This window comes from Vigna unguiculata, chromosome 7 (genome assembly GCF_004118075.2).
Source record: "Vigna unguiculata cultivar IT97K-499-35 chromosome 7, ASM411807v1, whole genome shotgun sequence".
Lineage (NCBI taxonomy): Eukaryota > Viridiplantae > Streptophyta > Magnoliopsida > Fabales > Fabaceae > Vigna > Vigna unguiculata.
The window spans coordinates 8303542-8324497 of NC_040285.1; the positions used below are offsets into that span (position 1 = coordinate 8303542).

Consider the following 20956-nt stretch of genomic DNA (forward strand, 5'->3'; position numbering starts at 1 on the left):
AAATGAAGGAGAAGATTGGGGAATCTTATCCTAAATTGGCATTAACTAGTCTTCAAAACAACTCAGTAATTTTGAATCCCAAACAGTTGACTTGAATGTGTCATTTTGAAAACTGACGTGGCATGATGTCATATGAAAATGTAGATTTTAATGAATAAAATAATATTTAAACATTGAGAATTATAAATTTATTCACTTTTAAATTTTTTCTGCATTGACAAAATTTGAAGAAAAAAATACTGTTCAATAAAATAAATTTAATTACTAAAATTTTAAATTAATTTTGTTTTATATATTTTTAAATTAAAATGTAAGATATAGTATAATTGAATATTTATAAATATATTTTATATTATATATAATAAACAATAAAAATAATAGATAAAATATAATTTATTTATTTTATCTATAACTTTATATAAGGAGATTTCCTCTTTTGTGTTTACATTTCATAATTTCAATTTTATCATTTATACTATAATTATTTATTAAATTTTTAAAAGTTAACAATTATTTTTACATGTTTTTTATATAACTATTTATATTTTTTTTTATTCATCAACGGTTATTTTCTAATCTTTTCTTTCATTTTTCATTTCGCTTTTAGTAAATATAAATTTATTTTATATATTAACTTAATAACATTACAATATCATCACATACTAATATAATATCATGCATATTTAAAAAATATGTATACACAAGCTCTATCACATGTGTAGTTGTGATAGTGTTTGTGTTTAAGCTAATAATAATAATAATAATTCTATTTGATTTTACAATAATTTTATCAATTAAATTTTTTATTTTAAAGAATAACTCATATTAATAATAGTTTATTTTAAAATGCATTTTAAACACTATAATAAAATTAAAGTGTTACAATTTTATTAATTAAATTAATTTTTAATTTATTAAATCAACCACATTATTCACTATTTTAATCTATTAAATCAATTTCATTTAGACTTTTTCCTCATTTTTTATTATCTTTCTTTTAATATAAACAATCTTATCTTTGCATATCTGTCCTCTCAAATCCATTCCAGAAACAAACACACCGTAATGCTTTGATATGTTTACAATAAAGAATTAATTTAATCCAATTTTGTTATAAAATATTTATTTCAATAATTTTTAAAGTATACATCCAAAAATTTTAAAATTTCATTATATTTAAAATATATATAGGATTAGATTTATGTTTAAGAGTTGTAAGATAAATTGAGTTGAAATAATTTTTGCTTAAAAAATTAGTTGAGTTTTATCTTTAATTTTACTGGTAAATAAAAACTTTGGTAAGAGTCTTTTGTTTGAATTTTGAACCCATCTGATGAAAACTGGATAACATATACCATAGCAACACCTCAATTCAATATTGATGTAATCTATATTTTAATATTTGTATTTTTAAATACACAGAAGGTACGAAATATAACATTTAAAGTAAAAAAAGTATTTATGTATTTTAAAATGAATAATACATTTACTACATAATTTTTACTAATGGGGATAAAAACATAACGTAAATCTTTGATGAAAATATAGCGGTTTAATTTCTAAAATCTGACTGGTGGAATATGAGGCTCGAACCGGTGGATTGAGTTATTGGTTGACAATTTCCTTTGTGGCACCTAATGCTCGCAAGCACATGACATTCTTAAATTTTCTCTTCTTTTGATTCTACCTACCTTTCTGATACACAAACATTAAAGATTTCGCAATTCTCGAAAACTCACAAGTCATAATTGTTTTCACTTGCTATCTTTTATTGCTCTCAACTGTCTTCTACCTTTCGCAGGTATAAGATGGACCCTTTTGCATGCATGTCTTCCACATCAACACTTACAGAAAAGTTCTGAGTGAGTGAGTGAGTGACAGAGAGAGAGAGAGAGATGGGAAAATGGGGTACCCTGTTTGTGTTGCTTGTACTAGTTACATTGCATGCAAGTGCTGCACGTAATGTGCCACGGGGTGGTGGTGAAAATGAAGAACAAACTCTGGGTGTGCATGCAACCGCATCACAAACGGAGTCTTCAAGGAGCCAGGGTGTGGGTGAGAAGAAGAACTTTTTGGTTGGTGGGGTTGGTGGATTTGCTGGGATGGGTGGTTTTGTAGGTGGCGGCGCAGGGGGGATCGGAAAGGTTGGCGGAATCGGTGGCGGGGTCGCCGGAGGGATAGGCAAGTTTGGTGGAATCGGTGGTGGGATTGGGAAGTTTGGTGGCATTGGTGGTGGAGCTGGAATTGGTGGCTTCCATGGCATTGGTGCGGGTGCAGGAATTGGTGGCTTCCATGGCATTGGTGGCGGAGTTGGAGGTGCAGGTGGTGCTGGTGGTTTGGGTGGTGTGGGAGGTTTAGGTGGTGCTGGTGGTGGTGTTGGAGGTTTAGGCGGCGTTGGAGGCTTAGGTGGTGCTGGTGGTGGTGTGGGAGGTTTAGGTGGTGTTGGAGGCTTAGGTGGTGCTGGTGGCGTTGGGGGCTTAGGTGGCCTTGGAGGCTTAGGTGGTGGTGCTGGTGGTGTCGGAGGCTTAGGTGGTGGTGCTGGTGGAGGCTTAGGTGGTGCTGCTGGTGGCTTAGGTGGTGTTGGAGGTGTAGGTGGTGTGGGTGGTGGTGTAGGTGGTGGAGGATTAGGAGGAGTGGCTGGTTTGGGTAACTAGTATTGGTGGTGGTGTCTTTCAATTAATTGCATGGAAGTTCTTGTTTGCATGTAATGTTATCGTCAATTTCAAGTTGTTATATGTTTCCTTATTTTAATGTTTTGAGGTTTCTGGTATTCATCTTCCAAGATTTGTAGTACACTTTCTGTTGTGTTTTCAATGTTTTCTGTATTTGTTCTTCTTTCTTTACCTTTTGAGTGTAAAACTGTTCAAGTTGGAATGTGTTGTAATTTTTGGCAGGCCTCTTTAGTACGTTCCTTTGGAGTGTACACTAATCAATAATAAACTATTTTATCTCTGATTTTTTTTTTTTCTCTCGTGAGCTTAAAAAAGTCAATCTAGTTCATTAACTCCTTTACGGTAAGAAGGGACAAAAATAATTGAAACCAATTTTGGAACCGAGACACATCAATTTAAGAAAAACATTTAATGATAGATTTATTAAAAACTACAATTAAATGCAATATCACGTTTGATTTGTGTTATTTTTGACAAGAATTTACCATAAAGCAGAGTTAAAAGGCTAAGCTAATTGAAAAATAGGAATGTGAGAGGAGATAGTGGATAGGTGACGAGGGATAAAAAAAAATATGAAAAGTGCAATTTAAGACAAAGAAGTATGATTGCGCATAAATATGAACTTGTGTGGAAAAAGGTCAGAAAATATATATAGTAAGAAAAGTGACAAAAAAATGCTTAATCAACAAATTACTATAAGTACTATATCTAATCTCCACTAATTAGCATATGGATAATATGGTAGTAAAGGCTAAACAGGACACACGCCTCCTTCATCACTAACCCAACACCCTCGTGGGGTTAATTATTCAAAAACACCACTTGAACTTTCATTAGTTATGAATCATTGCGCAGCATCAAAATAATTGCACTTTTAGCATTATAAAACGGAGTATATCTCCACTAGGTTGGAGCATTTCTTTATGTCACCATGATAATTCTTGTTTAACAATCGTGGGTAGTCTTTTCTCAACATATTCTAGTCATCGTCAAAATTGATTCAAAAGAATCTGCAGAAAAAGGAAACCGAATAGCTACCGATTCTCAAAATATGCACCTCTCAATAAGAGGCATTTGATTTATGCAATCATTAAGGAGAAACATGTAGAAAGATCATGTTTATACATGGTGGCAAAGTGGGTACCTTGTCAAAACGGATCGGGTTGAAATTTTTAATTTATTAGTTCATTTTGGTCTTACTTGACTAGCTTAGTAAATTGGTGAGCTAAAGGTAGATCAGTCTATCCTTTCATTTTTATATTTTAAATTAAAAATAATTAAAAAATTAGATTTTTATGTTATACTTTTGTAAAAATGTAAATATACAATATTATTATAATTTAAATTATTAATACTTACAACTTAAGTTTCAATTATTAGTTGTAATATAATATTTTAACATGTTAACGTAATAATTATTTTAATTTATCTAATTAAAAATATTAGTGAATAAATTAAAAATTTAGAAAACATTTTTATGATTAAACATGCTTTAAATATTCATTTAGAAGTAGATATACAAACAAATTTTATTTAAAAATTAAAAAACAATAAAAAGAAAAGTGTGGTAGGCCAGCCCTGGCCCGTCCTGTGGCAGGATAGGATGTAATTCCTGATCAATTGTTCAATGACGGACCAGTCCAACCTAACTCATTTTTGACGAATCAAGGACAGACAGAACCAAAACGGACCAAACTAGTCTGTGTGCAATGAGTGTTATCTTTTTAGTATCAATTATCTATTACTTTGTCGGTGACTAATTTTTATTAAAAATTCTTGTTTATGATTTATAAGTACACCCTTTCTATATTTTTCTTAAGTTCAATATAATCGAATTTAGCAACAATATATAGGTATATACATACTTATGATTGAAAGATGGTCCCAAAAGAAGATGGAAACGTGAGATTTGCAATGCATTCATGTATATTTAGAGTAAAACCTGTGAAAGAATTGAACATGTTACGTTGCCCCTCTGAGAGTTCAACATTAATCTTTGAAAGTGTTAAACCTATCTTAGTCGCTAACTTCTCTTAATAGATGTTGCGTTCATATGTTTCATTACACTAGTTCTGTATTATTTTGGACCCTTAACATGACGTAAATTGAGGATAAAACACGTTTAATGAAAGCAAAACAAAACGCACTACATCATTATCATTAACTTACCTTTAACATTTTAAATTCATATTGTACAGAAATATTTATGTATTTAGAATTTCAACTAATCTATTATTTTAAATTATTTATGTAAGTTTTTACAAGTTTAAACATTTTTTTTAACATGTTAAAACATTATTTTATCTACATTAAAGTAAGAATGTGTCAAACAATATAAATAACTTAAAAGTTAGTATAAAACACATTTAATGCATAAAAAAAATTTAAAATAAATATATTTATTCATTTTTAAAGTTTATAAAACAAGATATATCAAAATTTCATATATGGACGAATTAAAATTTAAAAATTAAAAAACATATATAATTGTTTTTTAATTTGCTTTTGGCCTAATCTAGATTTGAAAAATCTTCATGCAAATCACATAATACTTTTGAAATGGCCAACTTCATGGAATATTAATTAATGATGGTTATCACAATTTCCACCTAGAATCGTTATCTGTAAACCTTGGTAGGATTGTGAAGATAGGAAAATTGACGAATGGTGTTGAATATTTTGGCGTTTACACGCTATAATTTTGAAAAGGAGAAACATTATGCAATGGGATGAACCCATTAGGCAGAGTGGTATTCCAAGTTGCCAAGGGTTGTAAGTGGAATGAAGCCTAACTCCAGAGAAGCATGCACAATTGAAGTGCACGTATTTATCTTGGAAAATAATATTTTAATTATTAAATTTTGACAACTTTCTTTTATAATTTTAGATGATAATTTTTTTAAGTGATTTTCGATTTTTTTATTTTCTTATTCTCAACTCAATATTTTAAAATCACTTAAAAGATGACACATCATGTTATAAAAGAAAGTAGTTAAAATTTAATAATAAAAAATCATTTTCTAATTGATGTTATAAAACACAAAGAAAAAAAGTGATTAGAAAGTGATGTCCTCACATGAGGTCCAATTGCTTATGGGGTAGCTCTTTGTGGGACCAAAGGGTCAACCTTTTCTAGATTGTATGATGGGAAGTGAGAAGGAAAAACCCACAATATATTGGGTCCTTTGATGGAAATATTGGTGGCTTAAGCAACTATCTCACCCAACACCATCCAATAACCCATTCAGATTGGTAGGCTCCATTTTCCTTCCAAACCCTATGACCTATGCCTTGTGTTTTTATTTTTTATTTTTCTCTCAAGGGTGGATTAGTTATATAATATACATTAATTTTGTGGCTTACATTCACCATAGTGTTAAAGGTAATAATTATGCAAATAAAGGGGCGGCACATTTATCAATATTATACTAGTGAAACTCATTTACAACATGGTAAAAGAGTATTTAAATTTGAGTGATGATGAAACAAAATGTGATTAGGAAAAAACTTTGATGGAGCCCTCTTCTCATAAAAGATTACAAATTCTTAAAATTCTCTAAGAAATTTGGATAAATTCTCTTTTTAAGAAGATTTCTTTTTTAAGAAATTGGAAAATACTATTGTTTTTGTTGTGACATCAATAGTGTTTTTAAAAAAATTATTGAAACAGATTATTTGATAGATTAAATGAGTTGATTCACTTAATTAAAAAAATTACAATATTTTTTTCTTCGATCTAACTTTTTTTATCAAGAAATAATACTTTAACAAAGTTTTGTTTAAAATAACCATTTTTTGAAAAACAAACCCTAAAATTTTACTACTTTATTTTTATACCTTTCATAAAAAAAATAAAAAGTTACTCTATTTGATAACTTTATCAACTTTGTCAAAATTTTGTTTGTCAAAAAGTTATTTTCCTTTTCTATCATGTAACTAAAATCCAAAAAATTCAAACCATATTTTAATTTTAGACAATAAATAAATTATTCATCCCAAAAACTAAATTATAATTCTAAATAATCTCAAAAGTCAATCTGGGATAATATCAAAATATAAATGACTAATGAGAGACAAAGGTAGAGAATAAATATTCAATAAACGTGAACTGCAGTGTTAAGTCAATAAAAAAGTTTGCTTGTGTTTTGGATTGCACTATTAAATTAAGAGTGAGATAATTTTTTTTGTATGTTTCAGTTAGTGAGCCAATCTGACTCATCACGATTTCAATTCAGATAAATTAAACTCTTAATGGACCAAATTTAATTTTAGACCATACCAAAATTTATAAATTTATTTTAATCCATTTTGACACTTCTAAACAAAAAAATGAGACAAGGGGTTATATATATATATATATATATATATATATATATATATATATATATATATATATATATATATATATATATATAAATTAAAAATATTTAAATTAAATATAGACTTAAAAAGTGAGAGACTAAAATGAGAATAGTTTAGAGTACATGACTAAAATAATAAAATCTGAAGTAGTATGCATCACTGCCATTAACAAATTCAAAAACCAAATTTGACAATGAAAGTGCAGCTGCTTCAGTTTATATCATCAACTGCTTCAAGATTTGAACTCAATGATAAATTCAAATGTTGATTCAGCTGCTTACGAAATCAGCTTTTTAACTTGTAAATTTTACTGCAGTGCTTGGAATAAATTTCCATTTCATGTTTCAGCCGATTCATTCTCCTTTCAAATTGAAGAGGCACCGAATAAAATGATTTTCAATCAATTCATAGATAAACTTACCGCCACACTTGGATTTATTTAGTAGAATTTGAACACAATGTGTGAATTGCCACTGAATCGCAAACCCTTTTGCGTTGAATCAGTGCTGCCTCTGCTTCGTATTAATTATTTCTTGTGCTTCAATTGCTTCAGCCTCGATTCTTTGACGAAATGAAAGCATCGATAACTCACTCACCGTTGCACCTCGTAAACGAACAGAACCAACAAATGAAAATTCAGAACTCAGCACCGCTTCAATCACTGTTATTAAGCCACCGCAACTCAATTCAAGAACCACCGATTCAAGCCACCAGAAAAAAAAAAGAAAAAAAAAACTTTGAAATAACTCAAGAACGAGAAAGGAAAATTTTTGAAACCACCGTAAACAATAGAATTGATCTCGCCGGATTCTATTTCCAAATCCCACCGAATGAAATTGTAATTCTTGATTCAGATACAGAACACAATTCCTATTTCTCAATTCGGATCGAATTTAGGATCAAAATCACAAAATCAATTCTCCGATTTCACTCTACCGATACTCACTCGTGCAATTTCAAGAATCGTGAACGATTGTTTGTGATCGTGTTTGTCCGATTCACGAACAAATTTCTAGGTTTTCGTCGTGCTAGGGTTTCCTGTTAAGCATCACAGTTGAACAATACCGAATTCAACCACTGTTTAGGTCATCTTCTCCTATTTGATTCAAATTCATGGATGAACAGTTAAAAGTACAAAGTCTTAAAACAAATGACTTATATGGGAGTATTAAAGTCTATTTAACAGTACTTTTTAAACTAAATTTTCTAATTACAAGAAAAAAAATTAGAAATATACACAAGATACAACACAAAATAAATAGAAAAAAATATCATAAAGTTCAAAATCAAAGGTTATACAAATATAAATATTTTATTATAGCTTTAAGTCTATTAAATAATTTCATGAAATATCTATCATGTCATCAATCAATCAAATCTTGCACATTTCTAAGTAGAGTTCCAAAATATTAAAAGGTTTCTAGTCTTTGTTATTTTTGGGTTGTGGCTCTACCGAGTATAATCAGATCACAACAACTATTTGAAGATAACATGCTATCTTCTTTTAAATATATCATTTAATTGTATTAAGTATTTTTTTCTAAAGTAATGTTGGAGGCAAACAGAGTTGCATGTTTATTAGATTTTCTTCGTAGTTGTTCTCTTAGGAGTTTTTGAACATTATGGAGTGGATTTAGAGGTCGAATTATTTTTGCACTTCACTCGTCCAATAAAATGGAGGAAGTTGCACTTTACAAAATGAGAATGTAAAAGACAATAATGTGTAAAAGAACAAGAAACAAATGTACACTACACTATTCTACTATCACGTCACAAACAAATGATAGGTAAAAATGACTTATATAATGTTGTGGAAACATGACTTATTATGATATCTATTCGAGTAAAAATCATATTAAGTTTAATTTATTATAACATGAGTTGACAATACTGACACAATAAGTAGACTTACTATAATGCATTTTTGAAGATCTAATATAGTAAGTTCAATTTATTATGATATGTATTTAGAGATCTGTCATAGTAAGTGAATTTATTATGATATGTGCGTCTTGATTTGACATAGTAAGTTCCACTTGCTATGATAGTTACTGTAAAAACTTACATAATAAGTCTTACTATGAGAATTAAGGCTAACATTTTCATAGTAAGTTAGCTTCTTCTTTTTTATATATATTTTTTTTCTTGTTTTACTATTTTTTTCTCAATTCAGTTCACCTATAAGTATATTTCATATCACCAGAACAAATAATTTCCAAGCAAATCAATTCCATGTACTTAAGTTGTCCAACAAACTTTAAAACATGAAATTGTATATACATAAAACTACGACCTTGACAATTTTTACAAATACTCTTTAAAAGATTATGCACTACTATCAACCTAAGATTTCTGAAAGTTATCAGCAACACTCAAAAGAAAGGAAACTCACCTAGTTCTAATTTCTTCTATCTCTCAATCTTTCAGTGGGGACAAATCATTAAATAGCTACAAAAATAAATAAATCATAATAATGAAGTTAAATAATATTGTAATTCACAATTAGATAAGTGTACCACACCTAGGCGGACTAACAAAATTGCACGACCAAGCCCGCCTACACGTAACCCCGTAAGTGAAATTATCAAGTGAGTAACCGGACAAGCGAAAGCACACAGCGGCCTAGGCCGCCTACTTTAGAAAATAGGACGGCATCTGTTGACCACTCTAGACTTAGAATATTATAGATAAGGCCCCTGGTACCAACAAACGTTAACTAAGGGCCTAGGCTACGCTCAGGCCCATCTAGGACCTAAGCAATGGCCCAGCCCACAAGAGGGACATACATAATTAATAACTTTATAAATACACGTGGACCCTAGCAATTAAATGTACACTTTCATTAATCCCTTAATCAATAGATTTGACTTTCTGAGAATCTTTTCGCTAACTTGATGGTTGAAGCGCTCTCCGCAGGTAACCCTTCAAGGGTCCAAACCGTGTACATCGATAGATGGCATATGCAGACCAAGGAAGAGCCAACTCAAGACATTGAGGATTGAGGTAAGGTGATATTTGTGTCCTTAACATCTCTTATTTGTTTCCGCAGGAACAATAAGTATGATGATTTAGTCAATTTTTTATCACCTTATTCCATGAGTCAATAATGTTTGTACATATAATCATATGCATGTGTTTCTTGACATAATACCCACATTCATAGCTCTCCAGCTAGGTGCAATTATTTCCATCTTCTTCCTAGATACAGATGGAACACCCCACAACCTTGAATAAGCTTCAAAAGACCTACAAAAAGTAGACATTCATTAAATCATATTAATTATATTGGAAGGCAATAAAATAGAATAAAAAGCTTATGCATCTAATATATATTTTATGGACAATGTGTTGTGCAAGGAACATAAGGGAACCATGAGCGAACGACCAAGAAGAATGACTAGCAACTGCCAATGACCCCTTCAAGTTGGTAAAATATTAAAAAAATTTAAGTTTTAAATTAATTACCTATAATTCAAAAATTGTGTACTTACTCATGCAAGTAAGGTGTTAAATACACCTCTTTGTTAGCTTTTTCAAATATCTCTATTAAGTATTTTTGCACCTTTTCTAATTTATTTCCTACACCCTAAATGACAATAGGGTCAAGAAAACCATAAATTAGCATTCTTCTTCTTAATGTAGAGGTGATGCAAATACCTTCGATATCAAGAAATAATGTTAGAATAAATTATTAAATACAAAATATTAAATAATTTATTTATTTATTTAAATGTCATAAAAGTTCCCATTACTCGCATTTATTGAATAATTTATTTATTTATTTAAATTTCTCGGGTCTTATAATAGGTGTCAAGTCTAGTGCACCTGTCATAATAAGTTTGCCCTCTTCACTTATTATGTCAAGGAATCTTCTACTCATTGGAATAACTTTTTATTATAATTACATTTATGCCACCGCATTTCACTTACTATGACAGGTCCATGAATATATCATAATAAGTTTGTCCTCTTCACTTATTATGTCAGACCTCTTTTACTTGTCATAATAACCAATACTTTTATTACAAAAATGTCACTGATCAACTTATTGTGACATGTTAATTACATCCACCATAATATTTCATCATTAATTCATCTTTTTCCATTAATGGTAGATGCTTGAAACACACGAGCCTATACAAACTGATGAACAAAAACCTCTTTCATCATATGAACGAGCTCTTTTGGTTAATATGAAAAAAATATATAATTACAACCATAGAATGATGAAGAATACAATGATACATTGGAAAATATTCATCTAACTCTTCAAAGCATAAATAGGAAATTAGAGTGGCTCCATGTTTGAGAGTAGTAAAGAATCCATTAAAGATTAGGATTTTCCTTCATGCATACCATGCATTTGATTTTATTTTTTATTAGAGATTTATGAAATAAGAAAAAGCTTGAATAAAAGTTTATGTTCAATTAATCCATTAGTGTTTGAATTTATTTCAATTTTATGGTTGTATAAAGATTTTTAGTGATTATTTTGTGCTCACAATTTATGTTTTAACTTTCTAAATAGAAAATTAAATGATTACCATAATGAAGCAATGGATTAAATTACCAAATAACATAAAATAACATAATTTTATGCCTTTTAGGTAAACATGCTGATAAATTATGGTTATGGGTGAGAAAAAAAATCCAATTATGTTAAACTGATATACTTTTACTATGATCCAATTCTTTTAAAGTCTAATTTATTAAAGATCTAATTCATTTAAGATCCATTTTATTAGATATGGGTTTTAATTTGATCTATATTATATATATATATATTGTTTTTTTTGTTGGATATCCATCCTTTTAATATCCATTTTCAAATATGGAAAATCTAGATTTCCATTCTAAATATTCGATCTAAATTTTCATGTGGGTTAGGTTGAAGGTAAAGATAGGCAGACCTGGATTAAAGGTCGAGACGGACTGATCTAGACTCAAGGTCAAGATAGGTCGGCCTAAATCGAAGGTCGAGATGGATCAATCCGGGTCAAAGGTCATGATAGGCCGACCTAGTCCAAAGGTCGAGACGGACCGATCGAACCCTATGGTCGAAAGAGGATAGCCAATGCCGAAGATCAAGACAAGGGGGACTGACTTGAAGTCAAGATGGGCCGACAGAGCCCAAAGGTCGAAATGGGTCGGCCTGGTCTAGGCCTAACGTCAAGAAGTAGATCGTCCCAAAGGTCAAGACGGTTCAACCCAGGTCCAACGTCAAAATGGGTCAGACCAGATTTAAAGTCGCGACTAGTTGATCTGGGCCAAAGGTTGAGACAGGTCGACCCTGGCTAAAAGCCTAGATAGCCTGGTTCGAACCGAAGGTCGAGATGGGTCAACCTAGGTCGAAGTCAAGAAAGGCCAGGTCGAACCGCAGGCCGAGACAAACCGATCTAGGTAGAGAGGGTTAGGCCCAACGAAGGTTGAGACAGGTGGCTCGGGCGTGCCAAAAGTAGAAATGGGTCAGGTCAAGTCATAGGCCGACCTCATTTGAAAGTCTTCTGAATTTGACTGAGTCAGAATTGTGCAAAATTCGCCCAATTTTGACTGACTCGACCCTGACCAAAATTTGGAAGAATTAGACCGAGTTGACATCAATCGAAAGTCGACCAAATTCGATCACCCCTAATTATGGTCTACTTGTGTCATCCAAATTTGATCAAGTTATTTAGATATGAATTGGATCTTCAGAAATCCAATCTATGCCCACCTCTAATTATGGTATACTTGTGACATCATATGCATTTAATCTCTCATTGCATTGTTTGCATGCACATTTAGACTCTCTCCATAAGAGAAGTCTTATACTCACCCTTATCTTCTACCTAGAAACCTCTACATAGATTTGTTGTATCCTCCTTCTCATGCTTAGCTAAGAAGAGTGTAGATGCAAATAATGTAAGATGCAAATGTTTCATCTATCAAATGATATAACACCAAGAAATCTTATCGTTACATTTGAAAAACAATTACATGTCTGACCAAAAGGATATGCTTTGAAGCTTTTATGACAACAAAAATCTCTTGAAACTCGTGCTAACCAAGTTCTTAATGCTTGCTTTGTCAACTTTGGAAAGGAATTACACATATATATGCATTGTTACATAAATTCAAGAAAAAAGTTCTTTGATTAAAACTTGATAAGTGCAACCAACTATCGAGATCTTGTTTGAAGAATTGAAAAGCTTTCATTGGATGCTTAAAGTACCTTTGATACATCTTCTATGTCAAAGTTCTTCAAACATAAGAAATACATTCAAGTGAACCTAGAGCTAACCTAACGATATGAAAAAGATATATAACGACTCTTTTTCTTTCATTCCTATAAAGAGTTAGATACGAAAAGAAGTTGACATACTGCCTCTTTGCCTAAAATAAACTTTGTAAAGAATATTATTTTTATTCATTTTGCAAACTAGTAAAGAATTCTTTATCTTGTAAAAGTTGAAAGACGCAATCCCTCTTTAGTGAGTGAAATATGTGATCTATTGATAACAAAAAAATTTTCTTTGTCTTAAACTAAAAGTGACTCGTAGATTATAGAATAATCATGTAAAGTTAAAAGTGACTTCTTGAATAATATTTGTACAGGGTTAATGAGTAATGGCTATAACATAAAAGAATACTCAAAATTTCTAGGTAGAAGTGACTAATTTTCAAATAATACTCAATTGCTTATAAAGTGTTACTACAATCCAAAATAATACTCGTACAAGATTAGTTAAAAGTGACTACAACAAAAAAAAATACTTACTTTCACTTCACAACAGTCGTTTGTCTAATGAAACTTAAATAATTAGTTAAGAATTTGAACATAGTTTACTTCCATTAACTTAAGACTGTGTTCTTATGGGGTTAAATACTGTACACGAATGATACAAAGCGATGAATTTAGAGAATATTCGTGTTCTTTTTCAACGATACGAAAGCGATGCAGAGCGATGATTTGAGGGATCAATGGGGCTGCTCGCATCCCTCTGATGTGCAAAGATTAGAGAGTGATCCAGGGCCATTTTACAAGATTACCCTCACCCTCAATATTTTATTTGGAACCTTTTAACATTTATTTGGATTTGATTCCAATTTCAGAATTTTTGTGCCTGTTTTCAGAATGGAACCTGTTAACATTTTTGTGGATCCGATTCCAATTTCAAAATGGAATCTGTTAACATTTTTGTGGATTTGATTCCAACCCATTGTAACATCTATTTAAGTGGTTCTCTTTTCTTTTGGAATCTATTCCATTTCACTGATCACTTTTCAATTAATAAATATTTAAAATATTTTTATTTATGATAATAATATATGAGAAACTAATTATAACTTATCTAAATATTATTTTATTATACATTTTTAACACCAAGAACAATTAGGTCATTCTAAATTTTCATCTATTAAATTTAATTTTTTTTAGTCATATCAGTCAAATCCTTTACAAATTTTCACAAAAATTACTCTCAAATCCACTCCAATATCACCCCCAAATTCATAAAAAAGAACAACATAAATATCACCTTCTAATCAACTCAAATCAATCCTCTCCCTCTCCCTCAAATCATCACCCACAAAAAAACAACCCTAAAACTTAAGAAGAAAAATCTTTTAAGTTATCGATAAATACATTTTCAATAAAAAACTATCATCTGATTTTCTAATATAAGATTGTACATGTAAAGATTTATAAATATCCTTAAAATATTATATGTACAAAATATACTCCATCAACATATTATCCAAACTTAATTTAATGTTAAAATATAAAATAATAGTCAATATTTAAAAAAATTGGTTGATTTGAATAATTAATCCAAACTTGCAAGTTAAAAAAACCAAGACAAATAAGTCACATTTGAAATGGATGAACATTTTTGTTGGTCTTAGCGTTAGTTTCATATGAAATGAATCCACATCAAATTCCAACTCACATCAAATTTTACGTACCATTTTCACAAATTTGAACACAGTTGTTAAAAAGTAGATTCCATTCAATGGTGTGCGTGAAAGAATTTCTTTACAAACACTTTTACGGGAAAAATAGAAAATGTATAAAAGAAGAAATGTGTGGTAGTAGTAGCTCTTTGAAATTCAGCTTTGTTTATTAATTGATTAAGAAGTTATTTTACATAATAATTATTCTTTTTCCAAAGTTTAAGCAATTATTTTCCTAAATTAGATTTTAGAAATCCGTTATACTCACCAACTCTTCTTCTTTCTTCATTCCATCAATAAATATCCAAAAAAATTAATCCCAACTGGATAAAAATAAAACAATAGAATGGCAACCTTATTCTGTTACACACTTTTTAGAAATTATTAATAACTCTCACCCTCTACTATCTTCTTTACCTTTTTTATCTTAAGAAAATGAAAAGTTTTCATTTTCTGATGATGGACACAGGACCTGATGGATAAATCTTAGAACAGCCTTAAATAGATATGGCGAGTCAGAAGATTTACTGAGAAGCCACGTGGAAGAAGATGATTCGCTGAAAGTACAACTACAGCTACAAGGATTTCAGCACCTACTAACCCACAAAGGAACTTTCCCCGTACCCATCACCATCACAAGCAAAAAAACAAAGAAACAAACACAAAACTACCAAATTTTTTCGAAGGAAAGTTTCACAAAACTTTCTTCTCTTTCCTCTTTCTGTATCACACTTGAAAAGGGCATCATCAAACATTAACAATATCAACAACAAAGACAACAACAACGTCAAAGAAAGAACCTTTTGGTGTTAGAGAGGGACAATGAAAATGATCCAAATAAGTGAAAGGTGAAAGCATGCTTTGTCGGCCATTAAAACTTCACCCCCAAAAAAAGGTTGATCCTTCACACTCATTCTTTCATTCCCTTGTGCCAAACCCCACCCAACAGAGAAAAGCCACAAATAGTGCCACCCCTGGAGGATGGATATTCATTCACTGATTCATTGAACCTTGAGTCTTGCTTCTTTCTCAGTCCCTCAAAACAAAAAGGGGTTTGGATTTTTCTCCTCGAAATCTTGGCCTTTTCTCTTTCAGATCGAAGATCCCCACTTTTCATGTCCAAAGGCCACGTGGGTCTATACTATTTTTGGCTAAAGCTTCATTAACTTCTTCATGGTTCTTCGCAATTTTCCTTCACAAGGAGTTGCTGATCCCAAGTGGTGGACCAGCTGCTTTTGTTAACTTCTCTTTTTTATGAGTGATGGCGGTCTTTGGATGAAAGGTGTGTTTTCTTCATGTGCTATTGTTTTGATCATTCTGAATTCTGTGTAATACACATGCGTGTCTTTGTTTTTTTTATTTTTTCCTTTGAACCTGGCAATGGTGATTTGGTATTGTGGAATATGATTTCAAGTTAATTGGACCTGCTCCAAGATTCAATTTTTTGGTCTTGTTAATTATACGAGTTACCACAAATTTTCTGGTTTGTACAAATCCAATGGGAGCAAGAATTTTCCAGAACATTTTGACTATTTCATTTCTGAGCAAAATAGCCTTTTTCAAATAGTGTTCAATTGATTACACCAATCAATAGTAGGGTTTTTTTTATTTTTTATTTTATCGGAGGTTATGACAAAAAAAAATCGTCTATGTTGTGAAAGTGATTGATTGATGGCTTGTTTGTGCAGGTTTTGAATAGTAAGATGGCTGGAGATATTAAGGAGAGAACTTTGGCAATAGGGTATTCTTTTCTTTTACTGCTATTGACTTTACTTCTCTGTAGCACTGAGGGTTTGAACACTGAGGGGCAAATCTTGCTAGAGCTTAAGAATGGATTTCATAATAAATCTAATGTTTTGGAAAGTTGGAAGCCTACTGATGAAACCCCATGCGGATGGAAAGGTGTAAATTGCAGTCATGATAGTGATAACAATCCAGTAGTTATGTCTCTTAATTTGACTTCAATGGATCTTTCTGGAACTCTGAATGCTGCTGGCATTGGGGGTCTGACCCATCTGACTTATCTCAATCTTGCCTACAATGGGTTGACTGGAAATATCCCAAAGGAGATTGGTGATTGCTTGAATTTGGAATATCTTTATTTGAACAATAATCAGTTTGAGGGCACAATTCCTGCTGAATTGGGTAAGCTATCTGTTTTGAGAAGTTTGAATATTTGCAACAACAAACTCTCTGGTGTGATTCCATATGAGTTTGGGAACTTGTCTTCAATGGTTGAGCTAGTGGCCTATAGCAACTTTCTTGAGGGACCCCTACCCAGTTCCATTGGAAATCTTAAGAATCTTGTAAATTTCAGAGCTGGGGCAAATAACATTACTGGTTACTTGCCAAAGGAAATTGGTGGATGTAAGAGCTTAATGCTTCTTGGTCTTGCACAAAACCAGATAGGAGGGGAGATACCAAGGGAGATTGGGATGCTTGCAAGCTTGAAAGAATTGGTTTTGTGGGGAAACCAGCTTTCAGGACCTATTCCTAAAGAGATTGGGAACTGTAGCAGTCTTGAGAAAATTGCTATATATGGGAATTATCTTATTGGACCTTTACCTAAGGAAATTGGGAACCTCAAATCCTTGAGGTGGCTGTATGTTTACAGAAACAAGTTGAATGGAACCATTCCAAGGGAAATTGGAAATCTTACTTTATGTTCAGACATTGATTTCTCAGAGAACTCTTTAGTAGGTAGTATCCCTTCAGAGTTTGGTAAAATAAATGGTCTAAGTCTGCTGTTTCTCTTTGAGAACCATCTAACTGGTGTTATACCAAATGAGCTTAGTGGCTTGAAGAACCTGTCAAAGCTAGACCTGTCAATAAATAACCTCACAGGTCCAATTCCATTTGGCTTCCAATATCTGACTAAAATGAACCAGTTGCAACTTTTTGACAACTCCCTTAGTGGTGTTATTCCCTCAGGGCTTGGATTTCATAGTCCCCTTTGGGTTGTTGACTTTTCTGACAACAACTTGACAGGAAGAATACCTCCTCATCTGTGCAGACATTCCCGTTTGATGTTGTTGAATCTTGCGGATAATCGTCTTTATGGAAATATACCAACAGGTATACTAAACTGTAAATCATTGGCACAGTTGTTGATACTTGGAAACATGCTTACTGGCAGCTTCCCTATAGAATTGTGTAAGCTGGAGAACATGACTGCCATTGATTTGAGTGAAAACAGGTTCAGTGGTACACTCCCTTCTGATATTGGCAACTGCCACAGATTGCAAAGGCTTCATCTTGCCAACAATTACTTCACATTGGAGTTGCCTAAGGAAATAGGCAATCTCTCTCAATTGGTGACCTTCAATGTTTCGTCAAATCTTTTCACTGGAACAATCCCACCTGAGTTTTTTTCTTGTCAAAGACTACAAAGGCTTGACCTCAGCCAGAATAACTTTTCTGGTTCATTGCCTGATGAGATTGGAACACTTCAGCACTTGGAGATTCTCAAGCTTTCAGACAATAGGCTGTCTGGATATATTCCTGCAGCACTAGGCAATCTGTCTCATTTGAACTGGTTGTTGATGGATGGTAACTATTTTTTCGGCGAAATACCTCCCCAGTTAGGATCTCTTTCAAGCTTGCAGATTGCAATGGATCTCAGTTACAATAACCTTTCTGGAAAAATACCAGTTCAGCTTGGCAGTCTCAACATGCTTGAATATCTCTATCTCAATAACAACAATTTGGATGGTGAAATTCCCAGCACATTTGAAGAGCTATCAAGCTTGTTGGGTTGCAATTTCTCATTCAATAACCTCCATGGACCTATTCCTTCCACTAAAATTTTCCAAAGTATGGCTGTAAGCAGCTATATTGGTGGTAAGAATGGCCTCTGTGGTGCACCTCTCGGTGACTGCAGCACCAATTCTGCTTCTCACTCTGATACACCAGGGAAAAGTTTTGATTCTCCTCGCGCTAAAATAGTGATGATCATTGCAGCTTCTGTTGGAGGTATTTCACTCATTTTCATCTTAGTTATTTTATATTTTATGAGACGTCCTAGAGAGTCAATTGATTCCTTTGGAAGCACTGAGGCTCCCTCCCCAGATTCAAATATATATTTCCCTCGAAAGGAAGGTTTGACATTCCATGATCTAGTTGAAGCTACAAAAAGATTTCATGAAAGCTATGTTATTGGTAAGGGAGCATGTGGAACCGTGTACAAGGCAGTGATGAAATCTGGTGAGACCATTGCTGTTAAGAAGTTAGCATCAAACAGGGAAGGGAACAACATTGAGAATAGCTTCAGAGCTGAAATATCAACTCTGGGAAGAATAAGGCATCGGAACATTGTGAAACTGTATGGCTTTTGCTACCACCAGGGTTCCAATCTCCTGCTATATGAGTACATGGAAAGAGGTAGCTTAGGTGAACTATTGCATGGTTCTGCAACTACTTTGGAATGGTCAACTCGGTTCATGATTGCACTTGGAGCTGCTGAGGGTCTTGCCTACTTGCATCATGACTGCAAACCAAAAATTATTCACCGCGATATAAAATCCAACAACATTCTACTGGATGAAAACTTTGAGGCTCATGTTGGTGATTTTGGTTTGGCAAAAGTCATTGACATGCCCCAGTCAAAATCAATGTCTGCTGTTGCTGGATCTTATGGCTATATTGCTCCTGGTAAGCTTCTTCATTTTGTATCTTGTTTTGACAAGGTAGATCATATTATATTACTGTGAGTATAGTGTCTTGTACCTTATTATGTGATTTGTTGTTTAACTCCATGCTCATAAACAATGTATACTTTTGACTAGTTATCAAATACTGTTTGGTGAACCATTTGTATCTGTGTGGCAGAATATGCATATACCATGAAGGTGACAGAAAAGTGTGACATCTACAGTTATGGTGTTGTGCTGTTGGAATTGCTCACTGGAAGAACACCAGTTCAGCCACTAGATCAAGGAGGAGATCTTGTCTCATGGGTGAGAAACCATATCAGAGATCATGACAACTCGCTGAAGCCGGAGATACTTGATACTCATGTTGATCTGGAAGACCAAACCACAGTGAATCACATGCTCACTGTTTTGAAGCTTGCTTTAGTATGCACAAGTGTGTCTCCTACAAAGAGGCCATCAATGAGGGAAGTTGTGAAGATGCTTATTGAGTCCAATGAGAGAGAAGGAAACTTAACACTCACTCAAACATACCTTGATCTTCCTTCCAAAGATGCCTTGTGAACAAAGTATGCAACAACATCTCTTTGACATTTTGTTAACAGAACATGAAATTTTTTTTCTGCTCATTTTTGCATTCCACAGGAGAAAATAGGAGATGATTCTTGTACATTGTTTCACTCCACTATGGCACTAGGCTTAACTGTTTTACCTTATAGCATTCTTTATTATTAATACATCGTCTCTGTATTTTCTTTTTGAATTCAGTGTATATGTTATATTAGTCACTGTATTGTACAGTTTTTAATTGCCATGGAATGTGCATCATCATCATGGAGGTTATATGGTCAAGGCAAGGATAGATAATAAATATTTGAGATGTTCATATAACATGCTGCAAGTTTCATGGAACTGATTGGTGAACGATTAAATTAATTTGCATTTTAACATATTTTAGTTCATCTTCTTTGATTGGATAGGGACCACTTACAGCAGTTTTAGATATTTGTTGAAAGCTATTGTTTTGATATTAATTGTTCTGATAGATCTTTGCATTTGAATTTTAAAACTGTTTGTCAACAAATTGCTATAATATATCATGAATACAAGCTGTTATTCACTATGACAGAAATTCTAATCTTCGAAGATATATTTTACTTAACATGTAGTTGGTAGAAGAGTATTGGATTTGGGTTTTTTAAACAAAGTTTTGAATTTGAGTTTTGTGAACAGAAGAAAACATGTGATTGAGAGAAAAAAAAAATTCTACTGAAGTTATCTAGCAAGTACCATGGTTATATAAAAAAGAGCATATATTTTAATGTAATTAGTGATTTATCC

The 20956-nt window shown here is 32.3% G+C and overlaps 2 protein-coding genes across 2 annotated transcripts; both read left to right on the forward strand.

The window, feature by feature from the left end:
• The first annotated feature begins 1895 nt into the window (after window positions 1-1895).
• LOC114191128 (glycine-rich cell wall structural protein-like) lies at window positions 1896-2654 on the forward strand. Its single transcript, XM_028080314.1, has one exon. The coding sequence runs from the start codon at window positions 1896-1898 to the stop codon at window positions 2652-2654; it is 759 nt and encodes a 252-aa protein (XP_027936115.1).
• Window positions 2655-15625: 12971 nt separating this feature from the next.
• On the forward strand, window positions 15626-20506 carry LOC114191032 (probable leucine-rich repeat receptor-like protein kinase At2g33170). The gene is made up of 3 exons (XM_028080176.1): window positions 15626-16248; window positions 16655-19616; window positions 19794-20506. The coding sequence occupies exons 2-3, from the start codon at window positions 16670-16672 to the stop codon at window positions 20177-20179; spliced, it is 3333 nt and encodes a 1110-aa protein (XP_027935977.1). The 5' UTR covers window positions 15626-16248; window positions 16655-16669; the 3' UTR covers window positions 20180-20506.
• The last annotated feature ends 450 nt before the right edge of the window (window positions 20507-20956 follow it).